This window comes from Falco rusticolus, chromosome 3, assembly GCF_015220075.1.
Source record: "Falco rusticolus isolate bFalRus1 chromosome 3, bFalRus1.pri, whole genome shotgun sequence".
Lineage (NCBI taxonomy): Eukaryota > Metazoa > Chordata > Aves > Falconiformes > Falconidae > Falco > Falco rusticolus.
The window spans coordinates 120,787,756-120,808,666 of record NC_051189.1 but is presented as its reverse complement, the minus strand read 5'-3'; the positions used below and the strand labels follow the sequence as shown (position 1 = coordinate 120,808,666).

Genomic DNA, 20,911 nt, shown 5'->3' with positions numbered 1-20,911 from the left:
TCCCCCCTCCCGCAGCCCCGCTCCCCCCGACCCGCTACAGCCCCGGTCCCCGCTGCAGGGACCCCGGGGCCGCGCACACCTCGCCATCCATCCCCGGGGCGCGCAGGTTTGCGCGAAGCCCGCCCGGCCCTTCTATTGTCTCTGCGCACAGCCGCGCTCGGCGCCCCGGGGGCGGGCGGGGAGGAGGCGGCGGGTGGGGTCGGGGGCGCGCCGGGCAGGGCGGGCCGCGGCCGCCGGAACAAGGCGAGACGCGCTCCCGGCGGAGCCCGGCGGGCGGCGCGGCCGGGCGCGGGGGGGCGAGGCCGGGAGCGCCGCGCCGAGCCGTTGGCGGCTTCTGGGGGTGCCGGGTAGCGCGGTCCCCTCGCCGCAGCCGGCGGCAGGCGCGGCTGCTAGTCGCGCCCGCCTTTCCTTATCGTCAGTATTTGCCTTTTTAATAGCTGGGTTTTTTTTCTGTATTCCCCCCGTCCTCTCCCCTCCGGAGCCAGGTGGGGCTGGGTTAAATCCCGGCGATTGCAAAGCGAAGGGCCGGTGAGCTGCTTCCCTCCCCCTTCCCTCGGCCCTGCGGCCCTTGGGTGGTGCCTGGACCCGCAGCACAGGGACCCTGCAGCCACCTCCTCAGGGGGGCACCCTGGGGGGACCGTGCTAGGGTAGCAGCTGGGTGTGCAGGGAGGGCAGATCGCTCCGCCCGGCGAGGAAGGCCCCCAGCTGCTCCGTGCAGAGCCCCGCTCCGCAGCCCAGCACCCAGCCAGCCGGCTCTGGGTGCCAGGGGCTCTAGGGCTGACACCCAGCAGGTCTGGGCAAGGAGGCAGGTGCAAGCAGAGCAGGCAGGGTATGGCTCCCCGCCGCCATACACCCCACTCGCCTTTGTTCTTTTTTCACTGCACACCTTCAGGGGGGATCGCGGAGTGCACATCTGCCCGGGAATAGCCGGGATGCTGCTTTTCCAGTGCTTTAGAAACCTCTTCCTAAAATGCCACCTTGCAGGACTTGGGGACAGTTCGCTGCTTCTCAGTTCTGTGATTTCTTAATCCTCAGCTGTGATTTTTGTAAGGAAGCATCTCCTAAAACAGCCCCCCGCACTCCCAGGTGTCAAGGCAGCTCTGTGCAGGGTCCGAGGGGCTGCAGCCTTACAGATGCATTTGTGTGCAGCTGTCGCTCTAGCCATGGTCTAACCTGGCCCAGCCAGACCACACATCCCCGTGCACTGCTGGGACCAGCTGGGACCACACCTGGAGCTTTTCCTTCACCCTCAGGGGTGGGAATTTCTCTCCCTCCCAGCTGTTCTGTGCTCCCAGGAGTGTTTTGGGAGGCTGAAGGACGGGGCTTTGCAGAAACCACTTGGCTTCCATGAATGCAAAAACCATGCCACAAAAATGCTGTGGGTTCACCAAGTGATGCTCTGAACCAGGGGCCTGGGAGAAGTGGCTGAACCCAGACTGAGCCAGTGGGTGTTTGAAACATGGGGACCTCTGCATTTATACCACATTGTCTCAGGTCAGTGGTGAGCTGCAACCTCCACAAGCCCTGCACACACCTACACCTTACTGTTGCAGGATGCCAAGGATCCCACCCGTGGACCAGGTCCCCCTGTGACACCACCACTGTGGGCTTGACTCCGTCACCCCCAGCGCTCTGGGCTCCATCATCTCCAGGTCCTCACCCAGAGCCTGAGAGAGGTCCCATCACCCTCATCCCATGGGGAGGAGTATCCCAGGCTCCTAAGGGTTACCTGCATGCAGAAGTGGGGGGACCAGACCCATCTCCAGGATCGAGCTTGTGTGCTCCTCTGGGATTCAAGCACAGCAGAAACCTGGAGCAGAGGGACTGGTTTTACCCCATGGGCCAAAAAAGGCTGAGGCTCCAGTCACCTCACAGCATCTTCTTGGTAATAGCCAGGAAAATCCGCTCAGCTCAACCCTTCCTGTCAGCTCCAAAAAATACCAGAGAAAGGCAAAATGCCCTGGATATAAAATCATGACAATCGATACAATGGCACAGAGATGCCAGGTGGAGTTATGCGAGGAATCAATTTTAAATTAAAAAAGGTCAATATAATGCGTCAAGGCTTCCCTAGAAGGCAAGGAGAGAACTTCATTTGCAAGCGGGTGGGCAATGAGCCCTATATTTTGTCTTTTTCTCTGCTTGTAAACCACCACCCTCCAGAGCCCACAATCCCTTTGCAAGAAAAAACTCGATGACCAAAATTACAGAGGAAATATTAGGAAGAAGTTAAACGAGGGTCATGTTATTCATTCTTGGGGATGGGAGGGAGCTGGAAAGATATGTCTTTTGGTGTGCAGCCACAGCTGCCACCAAGCCCTGATGGGCCTCACTTTCCCCATTGCAATGGCGATGCTGGAGCCTCACCCCAAATCCTGCATCCCTGCCCTCCAAGAGCCTGGGTACGGCTCTCGCCTCCATCCCAGCCCTTTGGGGTGGAATTGGGAGAGCAGCCATGTTCCCAGGGGCTCCCATGACAGGAGGGCACTGCAGAGGTCACCACCCATAGGGACTCCTCATGCCTGGCTTCTGCACAGTGGCAGGTGACCTCTCTGCTCACCCAGGGGCTCTGGCAGTCCCCTGGCACCGGCAGTGTAGCAGAATCCGGCCCAGCCAAGCCCTCCATCCCTAGGGCAGGAGGAGCCAGGTGGGATCACTTCTCTACAATCAAAATCATCTCCTTCCACCAAAAAGATGTTTTAAGTAAAAAAATGCCTGCATCCTTATGCCAGAGAGATATCTCTCCCAAAGGGTATAAACAAAACACAATGAAATGGAGTGTTTTCACTGAAATGATATTTTTACGCAAAAGTGTCTATTTTTTGCTCAGAAAACTCATGCAGGGATCGGGTTTGAAATTTTTTTTCCTTTTTTCCCCCCTCAAAAAGTTCTGGAGCAGAAAGAAATCACACCACCAGCAGCTTTTGCTCCTTTTCTCAGCTGAAGGCAGGGAAGTCCCATGGAGAGCTGGGCCTCTGCCAGGACACCAGGACTTGGGACACTTGTATCTATCACCAGAATTATTCACTATTTCCAAATGGAGCCAAAAAATAAAATACAACTCCCCAGGATGAGCATAAGAAATGCTCCCAAGCGCAGTCACAAGTAGTTATTTGGGGGAAGAGGAGACACAAAGCTTCTGTAGGACAAGCCAGGCTGGGGATGCTGTTTGCTGCCTTAAAAAAGGCAAAACCAGGAGAAAAAAAGGGGGTTTTAGGTTAATAGAAGACACCCAGGGGACATTGCAGTTCTGCAGCCCTGAGCCCTGGCATTGGAGTTGGGTTTTTTTTTCCCCTTCTTTTCCTCATGGGCTCTTGGGGTTGAATTTTTTCACTTCTTTTGGGCTAAAACCATTGTCTAGGCTTGGTGATGATTCACAACATGAATTCTGGGGGCAAATTTATACTGAATCTCTCTGCCCAGGGATGCATCAGCCCAGGGGGGCTGCTGCGGACACAAAGCCAAGGGGGCTGGTGAGCATCTTTCACCCACTCAGGCAGTAATTAACAGTGCTAAGTCATCAGAACAAGACAAAACTATGATTTTTGGCATGTTTATTGGCAAAGAAATCTTTGAAGGGGCCTCATGTATCTTGGTTATGGTGATGGGGAAAAGATATTTATTCTGATGCATTATGTAAATCAGTGCGGGGTAAACACATGCAAATCATTGGCACACATCCTGCATAATTTAAGCTGGTCGGGTAATTCCCCTTAATGGGGAGCAGGGATGGGGTGTGTGCTTAGTTCAGGTTAAATCCCTCCAGAGCCTGATGGGTGGCTGGATTTTGGCTGAAGAGCCACGATACACTCACCTTTGATGCTCAAGGGATGAAGATCTCCAGGAATCATGCTAATTAGCCCCTAATTAACCAGTGGTTAAAAAGAGCAGCCCTGTCAGCATGAGGGAGAAGGTGACAAGGTGCAGCCTGGCACCTTGTGATAGGGCAGCTGGGCTGGAGCAGGTGGCTGGGATGGGCATAGCTCCTCTGGGTTGTGCTGGGACAGAGCAGCTTGGGGACAGGGACATCCTAGTCCCAGGGTGAAGGGTGCCCCAGGTTGGGGTCAGGAGTATTCCATCCCTGGGGTCATGGATGCCCTGGTGTCAAGGATGCCCCAGCCCTGAGGTGAGCCCTGGGGTCAAGGATGCTCCATCCCTGGGATGAGGGATGCTCTGTGTGATGGGAAGCCCAAATCTGGGCACCAGGTTTGTGCTAGGGGTGCCCGACTTCAGCCTACACCCGGCACCTCTTCTGCCAGCCTTGACCCTAAACCCATCCCTCCTCACTTCACCGGGGAACAGCCCCAAATCCCAGCGACTCAGAGCCCCAAAGGACACCTTGTGCCCCCCATGTGGGGCATCCTCCACCCACCCAGCCCTGCAGGGGTCAAGGGAAGGGCCACAACAGAGCAAATCAAACCAAAGTGACTTCCCTGACCACCTCCAGCAATGCACACAAATCTATTTAATCAACTTATCCCCAATTTTAACATAATTAGCCATCAGCCTGCCAATCAATGTCAGCTCCCACAGATCACTGTTAATGGATCATTCTTCAGCTGGCTGTTATTATTGAATCTATATAGAAATTAAAATGCGTTCACGCCATTCTTTCTCAGTTGTCATCTTATCTCTGTGTCTAGCGAAAAGTATGGCAGATTACAGAATCCATCATCATTTAGCCTTTGTAGCTCACAAAATTCATAATTAACAAAAAATTTCTATTCACTCGCTCATGTAATTTAATTAGTTTTCCATTAAATAGAGACTAAATATCACCTAATCCCCCAACAGAGCAAATAATTGTTTTCCATTCTTTTAGAAATTATCACTTGCTTATTGTAACTATCAAAATCCATTAGAAGCTTTGGAGCAGCAGTGGGAAAAGGTGGGAAAAGTGCTGGAGGAAGGACAGGGAGGTAATTAGAGGGTTGTAGCAGGGCAGGGCTGCCCTTGGCTGAGCTGGGGCCTCCCGGTGATGCCCCTGTTGCGCCCAGCACGGGGATTACCAGCACCCAGAGCAGGATCTGGCCCTCCACACCATGCTGAGGTGCTCTGGGTACCACATCTGCACCAGGCTGGGATCACTTGCTAATGCTGGAATTGCCAAATGATCAAGGACCAGGATGGGGATGATGATAGGGACAGCCACATAGGACATGTCAGGGGATCACTGCCAGACCTCCAGTCTGCACCAAAAGGCTGGGAAGCAGCTGGCAGCCCCCCTGCCAAAGCAGCTCTAGCGCACACACAGGCCGTTTATCTGCATCCTGGGAAAGATTTAATTTATAGTGGAAATCTCTCAAGCAAATACCTCCCTTGGAGGAATAAACCTGTTTAAGAAAACAATTTTCTCTGCACTCAGATTATGCCTTTAACGGTTTGCTGCTGCGATGCCCCAGAGCTGGCACAGCTCTAGCATGGGACAGGAGCCAAAACAGGCCCGTGCTCACCCGGGTGCAGCTGGCAGCAGCCAGGAGCTGGGGGGTAGCCAGCCCCTGGGGCTGCCCCGCCCCAGATCCCCATGGGTGCTCTGCTGCCCAGCACAGACATCGCCCTGTCCCCGCAGCCTGGTGGCAGTGCTGGCCCTGGCAGTGTCAGTGAGGGGGTGTGTGGGTACATGTATGTGCATGTGTGCATAGGCTTGTGTATGCACACACATGCATGTGTGTTCTTGAGTGTGCATGTATGTACATGCACATACAAGCAGGGTGCAGTCTTGCAGTACTCACTTTGTACAGCATTTGCAACAGTCTTGTGGCAGCCAGCCCTGCTGCAAGTGCCAGCTCCCCTCAGTGGGTGCCAGCCCTTCATGGTGAGTGCCTGGCTCTCCCGGCAGTCCCCATGGCCTGGCAGCAAGTGCAGGGGAAGTGTGAGCCCAGGAGATCGTGTCAGAGAGCCGGCTGTGCTCACTGATGCCCAGTGGGGCTCTGCACAGCATTAGACCTGCTGAGCTCCAAGTACCACCCCAATAGCAAATTGCATTAAATCCATAAATCATCCCGATGGTCCTAGAGCTACAATCCACTGAACAGGCATCCTATTGTTGCAGGACTCTCCAGACTACCAAACTGCAACAAGGTCTGTTACCATCTCATACCAGCACACTCTTCATGCCAGTCCCTCTACTGCCATCTCACCCAGGACCCACTCTCTCCTCTCTTGCTTCTTCCTCGGCTTCTCTCTTTATTGGCTCTCAACCACTTAACAGAACCAGCCACACCTGCACCTTATCTACATCAGCCAACGCCCCTGAAGCCAACCCAGCTTCATTCTTCTACATCCTATTAGCAGCAGGTAGGTGATTCTCCTAAATGAGCTTTCAGCTCTCCCCAGGGGCTGGGATGTTGGCACATGGTCTGATCTATCACCAACGCAGCGGGGTGGGTATTGATCCAGCCTTAATTGCAGACAGTAATTGGCAGCGGTAACTCAGAGCTGCCCCTGTCTGTGTTTCCCTCCTCACCCTCCACTTGGCACAGAATGTTTATTTGATCCACAAGTTCCCTGGCGCTGGGGAACAGAGATTTGTCTTACAGCGCTGGGGCGGGCACAAGGACCTGCCTGGGAAGCTGGGCTGGGGGCTCACTGCTGCCGTGAATTTGCCAGTGCTCAGGTGGCAGCAATGCATGCAGCATGGAGATGCACTCAGAGCAAACCAATCGTCTGCCCCACGTGGGCCTGGCTCGATCTGCCCGGCTGCTTCCTCAGGGCTGGGGGATTTAGCATTAATCCGGATCATTTCCCTGATCTGGGTCATGGCTCCACAGGCATCCATGCCATTGTGATGGACGGGTGTCTGGGGGCAGAAGGGGTGACACCTGCTTGCCCCGGGTGGATGCAGATCCATCCAGCCCCCACTGCTGGAAGCTGCTAACTGCTGAGCATCCTGCATGGGACCCTGTGGCTCTGCAGGACCCCCAGGCACAGCAACCGCTGCCCAACAAAACCCTCCAGGACTCAGGCCAGGGGGAGAGAGGTGCCCCTCCTGCACTTCCCTGCAGGTTCCTGTGTTGGGAATTAGGAAAACAAAATAAACTAACCCTTTTTTAATTCTTTTAAACAAGCAAGATTCAGTGAACTGCAGGGTTATCATCCTGGCACTGTGGGCTCAGCCTCAGGAGTCACTCTTCCCTCTGACACCTGGGCATATATTCAAATAGAACCATAAACCCTCGAGGACTGTGACAAGGTCTAAATAAGCACTAAATCCATGTGTTGGCACCCTCCTTGCCCAACAGCCCTCAGTGAGAGGATGGAGGCGCGGTGTGGGTCCCTGGGTCCAGGGCTGCAGCTCGGGTGGGTCCGGGGAGGTCGGTCCCCTGTTGTGCCCTCCTGGCTGGAGTCCCAGCTCTCACCTACATGTGTTTCAGGGCATGTTATTGAATACTCTGCAGAGTTAAAAATAAATCTTTACCCTACCTTCAGCTCCCTCCACCTGCCTCTTCAGCGAAGGGTGATTTGTTTGTGTGCAGATACATTCATTTGCCGTGATCTGGCGATGATGGGCCTTCCCATGCCTGCGCCATCGCCACCCAGCTCCAGCCGTGCACGGTTCCCCCCACAGGGACAGACGCCATCGAGGGCAGTGGCACAGGGATAACCACAGAGTCCCAGGGCTGCAGCGGCCGTTCCTGCTGCTCCTGCTGGGAGTTGGGGAATGACAGGAGGTGGATGTCAGCAGCCGACGGACCAGACCCGCTTCCCGTGAAGCTGATCTTCCCTGGATTTGAACTTGGAGCTCTGCTGAATCTCAGCATTCAGATCTGACCCTTGAATCCATCACCCCATGGATGAAGAGGGTCAGTGTAGGAAGCTCATTTGGGGTCAATGGTTTCCCCAAGATTTAAACCCATCCGTGCTCTCCAGTTCACCCCTTCTTGCACCCAAAGTCACTCAGACTGTGATGATTTAGGAACCTGGAGCAGAGACCAGCTCTGCTCCAGCTCCAAGGGCTTCAAAGAGAAACAACTGTGGTGAGTAAGGTTGTATGTCCCTGAGGGATGGGGCAGCCTGCAGCCAACTGCTGACCGAAGGACATAGCACTGGGACAGGAACCATCCCAGGTGACAGGGACCAGGGACAATGCCACACACTACATGCCCAGGAGACATCTTGCCTCCCGGGGAACACGCAACCAATTTCCCTGCCTCCTTAAAAGCTGATGTGTCTGTTTTGGCCCCAGGAGTGGCATCCTCCAGTTTTTCTCTTCTGCCTACAGCAGGGAAATGAGGACAAGAAACGTTCTCAGGGGGACCCCACAATCCTTCCCTTTTCACTGCACAAAATTGCACCAATTTCCCAGCTCTGAAATACCTGGTGGCTGCAGCAGATTTGTCCTGGTCAAATGCTGCCAAGACTGTGCAGGACAGTCCTATGGCATGGTGCTGCTGGGGTGGGAGCATAACATGGCCGCTGTCCCAGCTGAACTGCAGCCCTCAAGAAGGCCCCTCTGGGATGGGGCAGAAAGGCAGTGAGGTGACAAACGCCTGATACAACCTGAGCCAAGGCAGCAAATGAGGGGAAGAAATGGGGAGGAAAAAAGGATGAAAACTGAGGTGGACACTGTCAGAAGAGAAATGCCACATGTGCTCCTCATGGCATGTTAATTAACATCAGACAACAGCTCATGGCACGGGAACCCCTCCTTGTATGTTCTCACACAGATGTGCTGAGGCTCAGCTCTGAGTCAAGGGCTTGATGCCGGTTTCAGCCTTAACCAAAAAAGCCAGTGCGGACTGTTCCCGCCCGGCCTAAACCCCAGGGCTGGGGTGCAGCAGCGTCAGCCAGGCGGAGGGACCATGGCTAGAGGGCAAGACCTAACAGAAGCTGAGGTCCCCCCAAAGCTGAGGCAGGGTGCAGGCACCCTTGTGGGATCCCAGCACTCAGCCAGAGGTATATGAAGGACGGATCTAACCTGCTCGAGGACCTGCCACCAGGCCTGTTCCCCTACTGCTGAGCACCGAGAGCACCGTGCCTGCCACAGAAAACTCACTCTGCTTACAGAAGGGAGTTTTTAGCAAAGTTTGTAACAGAAGGCTGGATTTTACTCAAAACATGAAAATAGGATTCAGCAGTAGCCCAACAATTACTTTAAGTGTGGTCATTTTTATTGCCATCAACAAAAAATAAAGCTGCTCTTCTGAAGATGAGTGCCCTTCCTCAGGGGTCTGTATTGGGGCCAGCGCTGTTTAACACTTTTGTCGGTGACACGGACAGCAGGATTGAGCGCGCCCTCAGCAAGTTTGCCAATGACACCAAGCTGTGTGGTGCAGCCGACATGCAGGAGGGGAGGGATGCCATCCAGGGATGATGGCTCTAGATGCCAGTCTGTGCAAACCTCATGAAGTTCCAAGGCCAAGTGCAGGGCCCTGCACGTGGGTGGGGGCAATCCCAAGCACGAGTACAGGCTGGGTGGAGAATGGATTGGGAGCAGCCCTGAGGAGGACTGAGGGGTGCTGGTGGATGGGAAGCTCAAATGTGCACTCACAGCCCAGAAAGCCAATTGTAGTCTTGGCTGCATCACCAGCAGCATGGCCAGCAGGTCGAGGGAGGTGACTGTCCCCCTCTACTTGGCTCTGGTGAGACCGCACCAACTAGTGCTGCATCCAGCTCTGGGGTCCCCAACATGAGGACACGGACCTGTTGGAGTGAGTCTAGAGGAGGCCGCGAAGATGACCAGGGGCTGGAGCACCTCTGCTGTACAGACAGGCTGAGAGAGTGGGGGCTGTTCAGGAGAAGGGAAGGCTCCAGGGAGACCTTAGAGCAGCTTCCAGAACCTAAAGGGGCTGACAGGAAAGCTGGAGAAAGGCTTTGGGCAAGGGCATGTAGCCATAGGACAAGGAGGAATGGCTTTAAGCTGGAAGAGGGGAGATTTAGATGAGATACTAGGATAAATCCTTGCCTGTGAGGGTGGTCAGGCACTGGCACAGGCTGCCCACAGCAGCTGTGGCTGCCCCATCCCTGGCAGTGCCCAAGCCAGGTTGGACGGGGCTGGGAGCAACATGGGCTGGCTGGAGGTGTCCCTGCCCGGGGCAGGGGGCTGGAACTAGACGGTCTTTAAGGTCCCTTCCAACCCAAACCCTTCTGTGATTCTATGAAGGTAACGTCTATGGTTTCCTCAGGTTATATACCAGCGAGGTCCTTGATTGAGAATTGTACAATAGAAAAATAAACCAGAACAATAAAAGCCAACCACACAGTTCTTGTAAAAAGCTATCTATTTCAGTTTTGACCATATAAAAAACAAGAAAAGAAAGCAGACAGGGAATATACAAGCCACGTGTGGACTTTAAACAAACGTTACCAATTTCATGTGATCTGGGTAAGGGTTTAATAGTTGGTAGTACAGCCAAAACCAAGTTCCTTTCAATTCCAAATTTTCCTTCCACCCCAAAGAAGGGTGGTGGTGGAAAAAAGCTGTACAGTGAGACCATGCAGACATTACAGCCTGTGAGAGGGCAGCTTGTCACATCAAGCTGCTTCAACATTTTCCCAATGCCACAAGCATGAGGGGGGCTGGCACCGATGAGAAGCAAGTCAATTGACTTCTGTAAACCAAGGATCGTGAGGGCACGAATCCTATCATCTCCTTGTCAGCTTTACTGGATCTCCCCCATATACAGTCTTTTGTCGCTGGATGCGGAGAGTACTGAGGGAGGGAGACAGGAGGAAGGGAGGAATATGAAAATTAAACACAACAGTTTGAGACTTCCACTAACGACACATCATTTGAATGGAACTTCTCATTTTACTTGCTGTAAGTGATCTAGAAAGCCAAATTTCATTTGCTCCCCAAAAACACTTCATGAAATTACTACTCTGACACCTAATCACACGCTGTGCATCGTGGCTGCCATTCCCCTGTCCCAAGGCAGGCATAACAGCATACTGCCTGTAATGTCTAAGCATTAAAATGGTAAAGTGAGGCGTATAAACATGCTGTTAACGCTCTCAAGCATTCTGAAGAGTTATTTTCATTGCAAGAAGTGTTCAGATTGCAAACTGGGCACTGCTGCCAGGACTGCATGCCGCTAGAGGGCACAGGCTGGCCAGGAAAGCCTTGTCAAGACTTTATTATTTTATCAGAACAAGCGAAATGCAGCTGGCACCCAACTACAACACACCACTGAACCAGAAAAGGCTCTGTAGGCGATTCAAGACATAAGCATCAAAAGAAAGACCCAGAAGTGCAGCTCTTGACACTGACAATGGTTTCATTTGAGTCCAGGAGAGATTTGGGGGATTTCTATATAAACTTGCAGACTAGTGTCTGTCAACTCGCTGTTCTGGCTCCCTGTGCACTCCTGTGCAGACGAGTATAGCAGTGCGGGCACAGTGATTTACAAGACTAACATTCCCAGATGTTAATAGAAATCAATTGCATAACTCCCATGCAATGCCTGAATAGGTTTTTAATTTTTATTTTAAGCTGAGTGATTGATTCACAAATTGGAATTCAGCGGAGTACAACTGCAAACAATCTGCTCCAAATCAGAGAGGAGAGATCATGCTGCACTTCCAGCACAGTCTCCAATCTGAAGACAGGGCAATGAATAACCAAGGAACAAACCCATAACTCACTGCTCTGCTGCACAGACTGTCATCCTCAGCACAACCAAGCTCTTGGCTTCACTTTGGGGTTGACTTGTTAATTTTTGACCGGAGCAATGCAGTGACCTGGCTGATGGTGCAAGTGTTTCCATAGAAACAAACAGCACCCTGCAGTCCTGCCTGGGCCACATGTTGCACCAAGAAACTGATGTGGAATTTGGGCTCAGTTAATGCATGGTGGTTAAAACCATTCTGAAAAAGCCACCATGAGCATTGTCTCACTCAGTGCTGATATGTGGTGCCATGTGCCAGACACCTCTAGAATGGGGACAAAACCTGCTGCACAAAGAGCCTTCTTTGCCTCCTGTGGCTTTTGGGTAAGCTAAGAGACCCCAAGCTGGAGACATGTTCCCAGGTGATCACTGTCCTCATGCGATCACCAAATGTATGGTTATATCCCTGGCATCCAAACCCAGGTACCTCAAAACCTTTTTGCATGGCCCTTGGGAAGTCTGGACAAGCCCTAGGCAGCAAGCAGCCAAGCCATGACTCACAGCCACCCACAGGTAACCACCAGCCCAGAACACCAGCCACCCTGCTGCTGTATGGGTGCACCCCTCCAGGCAGAGCCCCCACACTCAGCCTAGGACCCCAGGGCACACCCAGCCCTACTCCTACCTACGGGAGAGGAGCAAGCAGGAGTCTGCTTCCCCTAAATTTGTCTGATACTTGGGGCTCTGGGCCACAGGCAATTTTGGGACAGTTTTCCAGAGGATCAGCAGTTCAGCCAGCCCTGAAACTATTTCCCCTGCTGACTTGAGGTGGGGAGGACTTACTAATGGGTTCCTCTGGATGGAAAGCCAGTTCATTCACCGACCCAGCGTGGCCTGGCAGCTTGTACAAAATCCTCCTGGATGTGGTGTCCCAAACATAGACAAACCTACAAGAGAGCCATTGTGAGTGCACGCATTTGATAAAGGAAAGCAGCTGCCCCTTGCAGCAACAGTTTATTCTTGCAGCAGTTCATCACCTGGGCTGAAACAGATGCAGCACTTAGTGTGGATAAACAAGGAGCTTCTCAGGAGCAAAATACTGCACTGCCAAATCCAGAAGAGCAGAGGTCTGAGCAGGTAGGAGTCAACACGTCGATTCATGTCAAAAACCTCACGACTGTCACAGTACAGCAGCTCCATTTCACCCCTCATGGCACAGAGCTGGATTTGAAAGCATGAGGCTGTAGAGATTCTCAATGCAGCAGCAACATTGCTGCTAAGGCAGAAAATTAGCATTGGGATTGGGGAGGAGGGTTCTCACCCTTACAAACACCTGCCTGCAAGCCCAGCGGTCACCCTTGGTTTGGGCTGACAAGGAGTGAGGAGCCCAGGCGCTCCCTCAGCCCCTGCTATGGTGTCATCCCCCATAGCCAAGTTTTATATCTGGATTTCTTCCTGCTGCACCATTAAAGTCATGATTCACTTCCCAGTGTTTATTAGAGGGCCGATCAGATTGTGCTGAGCCCTTTCATTAACCTCCTGCAGTCCTCGCCACAAGCTCACAGCGCTGACCAGGTCCTGCCTGAGCACCGCACCTTGGCTGAAGTCACCGGGATCCTTCAGGCAGGTCAGAAAGAAACCGCTGGCACCAGGCACAGATCAGCCCCCCAATTACTCTTATAAATGGCTTCAGAGAGTGGGGGAAATGGTGCCTTGCTGTAAATCACCCTGTACCTGAGATCACTGCTTGCCCCTCATGGGTGTTGACAGATACCTGCATGGTGCGGTGGCTGCACACAAGATCCAATGGGAAGCAGAGTGATGCTCTGATCCCAGTTATGGTAATCATCCATAGGAGTGAGTGGGATATTTTTTAATACATCTAAACAAGAAGAGCCCTGAGCAACATCCTACAACCCAGGCAAGGTGATGCTGCACCCCACCTGCACAGGAACACTGCATCTCTCCCTCCCAAACACAAAGGCCTGGTCACATGAAACGGCATTTGTTACAAGGTTCACAGCTCTGCAAAAATATCTGTGGCTGGGGAAAGCTGCCAGTTCTGGGCTACACTCACTCAGTCGTCTCATTTTGCTCTTTAGTGAAGTGACTGGCAGCTAAAACGTAATCTGCTGGGGCAAAAAAGAGAAGCAGCAGGGCAGTAATTGGCTGGGTTTGGCAGGAAGGGCAGCTCTGCTGCCTGTATGCCCCATGGGCATCACTACAGCTATTTACAGGGGACTGTAGAGGGTGAGGGCACAGGGGACAGTCCGTAAAACACATGTAAAATCAATCTACTGCATCACACTCCTCCAAAGGAAGGTCACTGCAAATGTCCAGTGTGCATCCCTACGTCTTGCCTGCATGAATTCAAACATGATAAGGATCATTAGCACTTTCATCAGCCCCACAAGCAGCCCAAGCTCTGAATACCATGGCCAGACTGTTTCAGGCTTATGCAATGCTACCCACAACAGGTTCCTCAGTTTCACCTGTTCCTTTCCATTTGTCAGGGCTTTGCAGACCAGACGAAGAAAAAGACTTGCTTGTACAACTAGCCTGCCTTTTAGTTGAAATAGAACTGAACTTCTCTTCCCCCCAAAAAAGCAGTGAATCATTTATAACGCTGGCTAGACAGAAAGGACACTAGATACCAACGCAGGGCAGATCCATTTTGGTAGGAGCATTCGGTTTTAGGCTGGTACTATTCTTTGACTTAATTTCTTGATACACACAGGAGAAAATTCAAGCCTGCACGTGAAGTCATGTTTGTTACTTAAAGCAGCATTTCTTCAAGAACAACTATTTTATATAGAATGCAAGAACTGTAGCAAATGCTTTCTCAAAGCACTCTGCTGTCATGTTTTTAATTTGGCATTGCAAAGCAGGCGAGCACTTTAAGTAGTTAGTTTTACTATAACCCTTCTGAAGGGCTCAACAGCAAAAAAAATATTCAGGTAACTGTCCCTCCAACATACACATGCACTCCATGTAATGCAGAAGGAGAGAGTAATCAGTATTTTGTACTCAGACAAATTAAACACTTGTTTAATCTTGCTGTGCTTTCCCAACAGATACTCCTTCTCAAAAAAGAAAAAATATTAAAAGCTCAGAGATAAAGACAAGATTTGAGCTGCCCTGTCTAACCTGCCCCGGTACCTGGCTGCATGCTCTTCCACACGAATATCACAACAAAGCTGCTGTCAGGCCACAGAGCTACATCACCATCTGCAGAACTAACCTAATGGCCTAAGACGTCCAGCCACACTTCACTGCTGAACAGATCAGCCACAGCTTCGGCAGGCTAACACGCAGGCATTCCTCCACCACGTGCACCGCCGCTTCTGCCCAGCAAGATTGTGAAGGAGAGTCACATCTCAGTCGCTTGCTGTGACAGCTGGCCCCACTATATCTGGACAGTGGGAGCTAAAGTTCTCCCTATCCTCCATCAGAAACTCATTAATTTGCTGATTACTACTGCACCATGCCCTGGACTCTGGCCTGCAGGAATTTCTGTCTCAATGTCACTAAGGGGCATCTGGATTTGCTCCAGCAGAGGTTGGTATCCTTCATGGTGACCTTCAGTGTCTGGCACAGACCTCTGCCAGCTTCCTCCCTCCACCCAGTTTGCTCCTCAGTTGCCTTAGTTTATACAATACCTCATTTAAAAGTCCAGTATGCACTAATTTAGTCAGATCTTTATTGCTTCTTACTCATTAATTAAGTAAAGATTAAGAATGATCCTTGAACACCACTGGTGCCTCCTGCAAGCCACCACACAGCCATTTAACTGGTATTTGTGGCCATTATCAGTATAACCCCCACACTACACACACTTCCCCAGACTCCCTGCATCGCAAAGACTCTCACAAGCATCTGCCAGTATGACCACAAGGGACCTAGTCCACTGAATACCATGTTCCTGTCATATGCTGGTCCTGGATTTAGATCTCGTGTTGAACATCAGCAGTAATGTAGATCTCTAGGCAGCTCTTGACAATAAGAAAATTTTACAACTATATGGTGCTCCTCCACTGTCACTAAGGCAATATAAATGGCTGCTATTGTAATCAGGGAAGATAATGCTCACAGAAGACTACAGCAGAGGGTTGTTTGGGTCTTCACACCTCTATGCACAACTCTGAGTCTTCAGATTATGATCTAACTCATTCCAGGAGTGCCTGCAAAATGGTTATGGATTCATAGTATCAGGAACGCAGTGGCAACTCACCTGTCAGCCGATCCCCCTGCAATTTTACTCCCATCTGGGGACCAAGAGCACCTCAGAAGATTCTAAAATAAAAGAACGTGCACAGATCTATTTCCAAAGGAAGATTTAGTTTTCCCCTTTCTCTTGAATTAAAATCACCATGAGACTTTAAATATCACAAGCACCACTTTAATGATCTCCCTTCAGAAAATGAGATGGTAATTACAGATTTTATTTTATTGCTGGAAACATCCAGTGCCTTGTTATTTTACACAAAGTAGATAGTAAATGTAGAAAATACTTAATTTACAGCTAATTATAGCTGAACCGAGCAAAGAAATGTTGTTATTGTGGCTTTAATTGGAATCCCACTTTGTGCATTCATCTTTCTTTGAGTTCTTATTAAAGCCTTTCTGGTTTAGACTTGGATTTAAAAACAATTTACAGAAAAGTTAATAGCAGCAGCATTTTACAACAATCATGTTTTGGTCTACAGTACACTCACCTTTTCAAAATTATGTACGTTCCCCTGGAAAATCTTTACACATCTTTCTTTAGGGGCAAACGGTCGCACATCCCAGATGCGGACTGCAACAGAGAGCTCACAGTAATTAGTTGAAGACGGCAGAGGCATGGGGGCAAGGTCAGATTCTGGAAACATTCCTTTTCCCAAGACATGTTGCTAATGAGCAAAGACCTGGTCATGCTCCTTGTCTCTTCATGCCTAGGTTTCCAAGCAAAAGGAAACCAGCAGCTTTCCCTGCAGAAAGCTTTGATTTGAAAGGTCATATGCAGAAATTTATACATACATCAAGACCACTGCCAACAGGAGGGGGAAAATCCAAAACTACTATACAAACAAACGACCATCTCCTTACATGAGCATTTGCTTTATTCTAACACACTCTGTGACCACGATTCTAATCAGCTCAGCTTTGCTGAGCAACCTCACACAGGAGACAGGCAGTTTGGAAACTGTGCTGTCATTCCCTGCTGTGGGGAAACAGCCAAACTGCCCTGACAAAAGCCAGACCAAGACTGCATTCAACTGTCTGTACAAGTAACATGTGCCATAGCTTGTGTCCTCACTGCCATTTGGGAGATGTGACAAACTCTTCTGATGCAGCTGCTCCCTCCCTGCAAAGGACATGACCATCACTGGTGTAAAAAGAATTCAAGCTTTATCTCTGGAGCCAAGCTCTCTTCAGCCTATCCCTACCTCTGGCTCTTTGTTTTTCTACATCAATTTGTTCCTTCCTAAATGCCATGCAAAGCCAGCATAACCGAGTACTGCCCGACAGCTGTGCTGTCACACCAGGTAGGACGCACCTGTGTTGTCCATTGCATTGGAGAGCAGGTAGGAGCCTTCTGAACTCAGACTGAGGCCTGTCACTGAGTCCGCATGTCCTCTCATCGTGTAAGTGAGCTTGTTCTGGCGAAGATCCCACACCTTTCAGACACAACATTGTGGTTTAAAAAAAGACAGCCAAGACCGATGGAACTGCTGTTTCCAGAGCATTTCACATGGCTACTGATCAGTCAGCTGTGGCATCAGCTTTTGATTCCAGTCGGTGGGGTCTGAATGGCTAAAATACAAAGCTAAAATTTTATGTGTGTTGTAGGAAAAATGGAATTTACCCCCTAGAAGACTTCTAACTGAACGTGTTCAACCACCAAGAAGTTACAATGCCAGCAGCTCCATGCATGCAGGAATCCCTCTCTATCCGGCTATAGCTCCCCCAGCTCCCAAATTCCACTGACTGATGGCACAGAGCAGCAGTTGTCCAGTCCCCAAAATTTCATGCTGTTCTTCCCCAAAGAGGGGCAGTCTGAACAGATCTCATGTCAGGGCTACACTTAGCAATGGCTTTCTGATAAGCACATGCTCCCCATGCATAGGTAAGGCTGGAGCCTGAGGCTAGGACAGTAAGGCAGACTGAACCGTACAGGTATCAGGAGAATCTAAGTTACCAGCTGAATGAAACATTGAGCTCACTCTCAAATAAGAACTTTCCACACTAGCAGGTGACAAAATAAGTTGCAAACTGAAGCAGAGGGCAGAGAGTGTGGATGTGACACCACATTTTATTTAGTTTACCTCATACACAGCTCTAGAGCCTCTGGGACAGGCACAGGGTGCCAGAAGAGCCAGCATACCATATTGGCTCCAGTGGGTGACAGCAGTGCTGGGATGCCTGGCCAGGAATGCTAGGGCTGTCCAGGCCAGGGTGTCACATGGCAAACAGCCCCAGAGTAACTCCCTCAGTTTATTGGCCCTGTATCAATAGCAAGGTTGGACACTGTGGGTCCATGTGGTTCTTGTGACTGTAAAATTAACCAGCAGGCTTCCACATTTGTCCTTGACCAATGGAAGATGTGACAGGATGGAAAAGGTGTGCACAGTTGGAAAAGCAGACGAGGACACAGGCGGCCTACCTTAATATCGTTGTCGATGCCTCCAGATATGATCTGATCACTGGTGTCATTGAAAGTTACAGCCAAGACCTGGTATGTGTTCTGAAACGTCTGGACGGCAGCTTTTTTCCTAATATCCCACAGCTGAAAGACATGGCAATTGTAAAAGTTGTATATGAATATATTAACGACAAAATTATAACAAGCTGCACAGATACTTGGCAGAGACTCAGACTGCTCTCCTGAAATTCCTTCTTTTAGATTTCAAGAGATGTCTATAAAAACCGTAATAAAAGTCTGGTGTTGTTGGAGCACAGGAACGCAGGGGAGGGAAGAAGGGGCTACGGTGCAAAATTTCAGTAATGGCTCAGCTTTCTCATGCTTTGTTAATGCACATCAGCAGAAAAAGTACAAATGAGCAGATTAATCTTCTTAACCCCCCCTCCCAAATAATTACAGAAAAAAAGAGCAGTCAAATTTAATTTCAAATTTTTTATTTCTACAAAGTTATTAGATAATAAAATTATAAGAGTAATGAAAGGCTGAATTCAGCCCACTTAAATGGGAAGACCCCAAAAATTCTTTCAGAGATCCTATCTTACTCTCATTCCAGACTATCTCCTTAGAAAATATACTGACCTTCACTGTTCCATCATCACTGCCTGTACAGACAAGCTGGGGTCCACGTCTTGCTGGGTAACAGGAGTTAACGAATGAGGTATGGCCCTTCAGTCTTTTCACTCTCTCTCCAGTCTCACTGTCCCACACAGCCACTGTTTTGTCTGTGGATGCTGAGAAGAGCATACTGCAAGGAAAAATTGCCGTGAGGATCTCAATTTTGGAAGCACTTCTCCCTCCCACCTTTTTTATTCTCAAGTTCTGTGATCAAAGCTGGACACATTCAGTGGAAACGTGCCACGAAGAAGAATCTCTCCCATACACCAAGACGGTGTTTCAGAGGAGGCTGACTGACAGTGGGGCAGCTACACAAGGCACTCACATTAACCCCCACATCTAGATACATATAGATTGGTTTTCCACCTCCTCGAACACTATCTAGGACAGGAAGGAAAGCTCAGTGGCAATAGCTCAGCTGCAATAGCAGAACAGCCTTCTAATTTAACAAATATCTCACTTGTTTTATTTCCTTCCCCAGTGTCTTCCATATGACCGCCACCAGCTTTCCCCCTGTTCCTCAAGAATGACATCAAGGGCACTGTGGGTCACAGGTGACTCCAGATCCTTGGTGCAAGCTCAAGCAGGCACTGCTCCTTATCTGGGAAAGCCACACTATGAGCATTCACCATACACAGACCAACCAGGGGCAACGATGAGACACTCTGCAGGACTCTGGCCAGCAGAAAGCACCTTCCTACAGAAAGAGCTGGGCCTGAGGCCAAAAGACAACTGCACACCACTTACCTGCCGTCTGTGTTATAGTGCAGCTCCATAACCGCCCCGCTATGTCCCTTCAGGGTGGCATAGTTATCACAGTCCCCGTAGACATTCCACAACACTGGGGGAAAGGAAGGGACAGGTAAGCACAGGAACAGGCTGTGGATGGAGCCACTCTCCGGGCATTCAGCAAAACAAGCTATTGTACCATCACCACTACTGTCCCCAATCCAGGATGATATGTAGCAATAAAGAGCAAATCATGTGAGCTCTGGAAGGACAGACAGTTGATTTGAACTGATTTCTGGGTTTATATCAAGGTGAATTTCTTAAGAAAAGTAATGATCTTCACCTCTGCAACCCAAAGCATTAGCGTTTGCATTGCTGAAGTCAAATGCAGACCGATGAGGGACGGGCAAACACAGTTCTGTGACCAGCAAGGTGTGTTACCAGCCCCACTTGAGGAAGGGCCTAAACCAGCTGGCAGTGACAGCTGCCAAAGAAGCTGGAAAAAGTTTCTTTCACCCTTGCTGGTAACACACTTCATGCTCTGGACCCATCACAGCACAATGGCCTGAAATCATATGAGCTGCCGCCCTGCAAAGCGCTGGCTGGGACAGCAGTGCCTGGTACTCACAGATGAGCCTGTCGAAGCCAGCGGAGGCAAGGGTGTTGCCGTTGGGGTGGAACTTGCAGCAGTACACCTCTCCTTCGTGGCCCGAGAGCAGCATGATGGGGGCCTGCAGGGACGAGCAGCGTGGCGGGCCCTGCCAGAGGCAACGGGAGAGCCGGGTGAGGGGACCAAAAGGCACAACCCTGAAGCACGACCGGCCCACTAACCGCCCACAGGCCTTCCCACAGCCTGCCCCACGGGCCATCCCACACCCCCGCCATCCCCTTATGGGCCATCCCCCCTCCCCAAACCCCGCCATCCCCTCACGGGCCATTCCCCCTCCCCAAACCCCGGCGGCCCCGCACGGGCCTGCCCCCCTCCCCAAACACCGCTGGCCACTCACGGGCCTGCCCTCCGCCATACCGCCTGCAGCAGGGCCCCGGGGGGAGGCTGCCCCCCGCCTCCCGCGCCCGGCGCACCCGGCAGCTCATGGCGGGGCCGCTTGGCCGCAGTGGGCACAAGCGGGAGGTCGGGGCCAGGGGCGGCACCGGGAGCTGGAGTGGGGCCGGGGCCGCCGCCCGGCACTTTCCGCTTGTGCTGCTCGATCATCATCGCCGGCCGCGCGCGCCCGTCCACTCCCCTATTGGCCGGCCGCGCCACGTCCTGCCGCGCCAGTGGCAGAGCGCGGCCGGATAGCCCGCCCCTCTCCGCCTTACTTCCGGCGCACGGATG

The 20,911-nt window shown here is 51.2% G+C and overlaps 1 protein-coding gene across 2 annotated transcripts; it reads right to left on the bottom strand.

Annotated features, from left to right (window-relative positions):
• Positions 1-10,202: 10,202 nt before the first annotated feature.
• SNRNP40 (small nuclear ribonucleoprotein U5 subunit 40) lies at positions 10,203-20,829 on the bottom strand. Of its 2 annotated transcripts, XM_037381016.1 has the most exons (11): positions 20,603-20,829; positions 20,204-20,333; positions 19,594-19,687; positions 18,811-18,976; positions 18,193-18,315; positions 17,086-17,206; positions 16,262-16,344; positions 15,778-15,839; positions 12,584-12,819; positions 12,390-12,493; positions 10,203-10,651 (listed from the first exon to the last, which is right to left on the bottom strand). In XM_037381016.1, the coding sequence occupies exons 1-10, from the start codon at positions 20,789-20,791 to the stop codon at positions 12,423-12,425; spliced, it is 1,275 nt and encodes a 424-aa protein (XP_037236913.1). In that variant the 5' UTR covers positions 20,792-20,829; the 3' UTR covers positions 10,203-10,651; positions 12,390-12,422. The 2 variants fall into 2 exon arrangements, with proteins under 2 accessions (XP_037236913.1, XP_037236914.1); XM_037381017.1 differs by lacking the exon at positions 12,584-12,819 and having other exon boundaries at positions 20,603-20,824.
• Between the last annotated feature and the right edge of the window lie 82 nt (positions 20,830-20,911).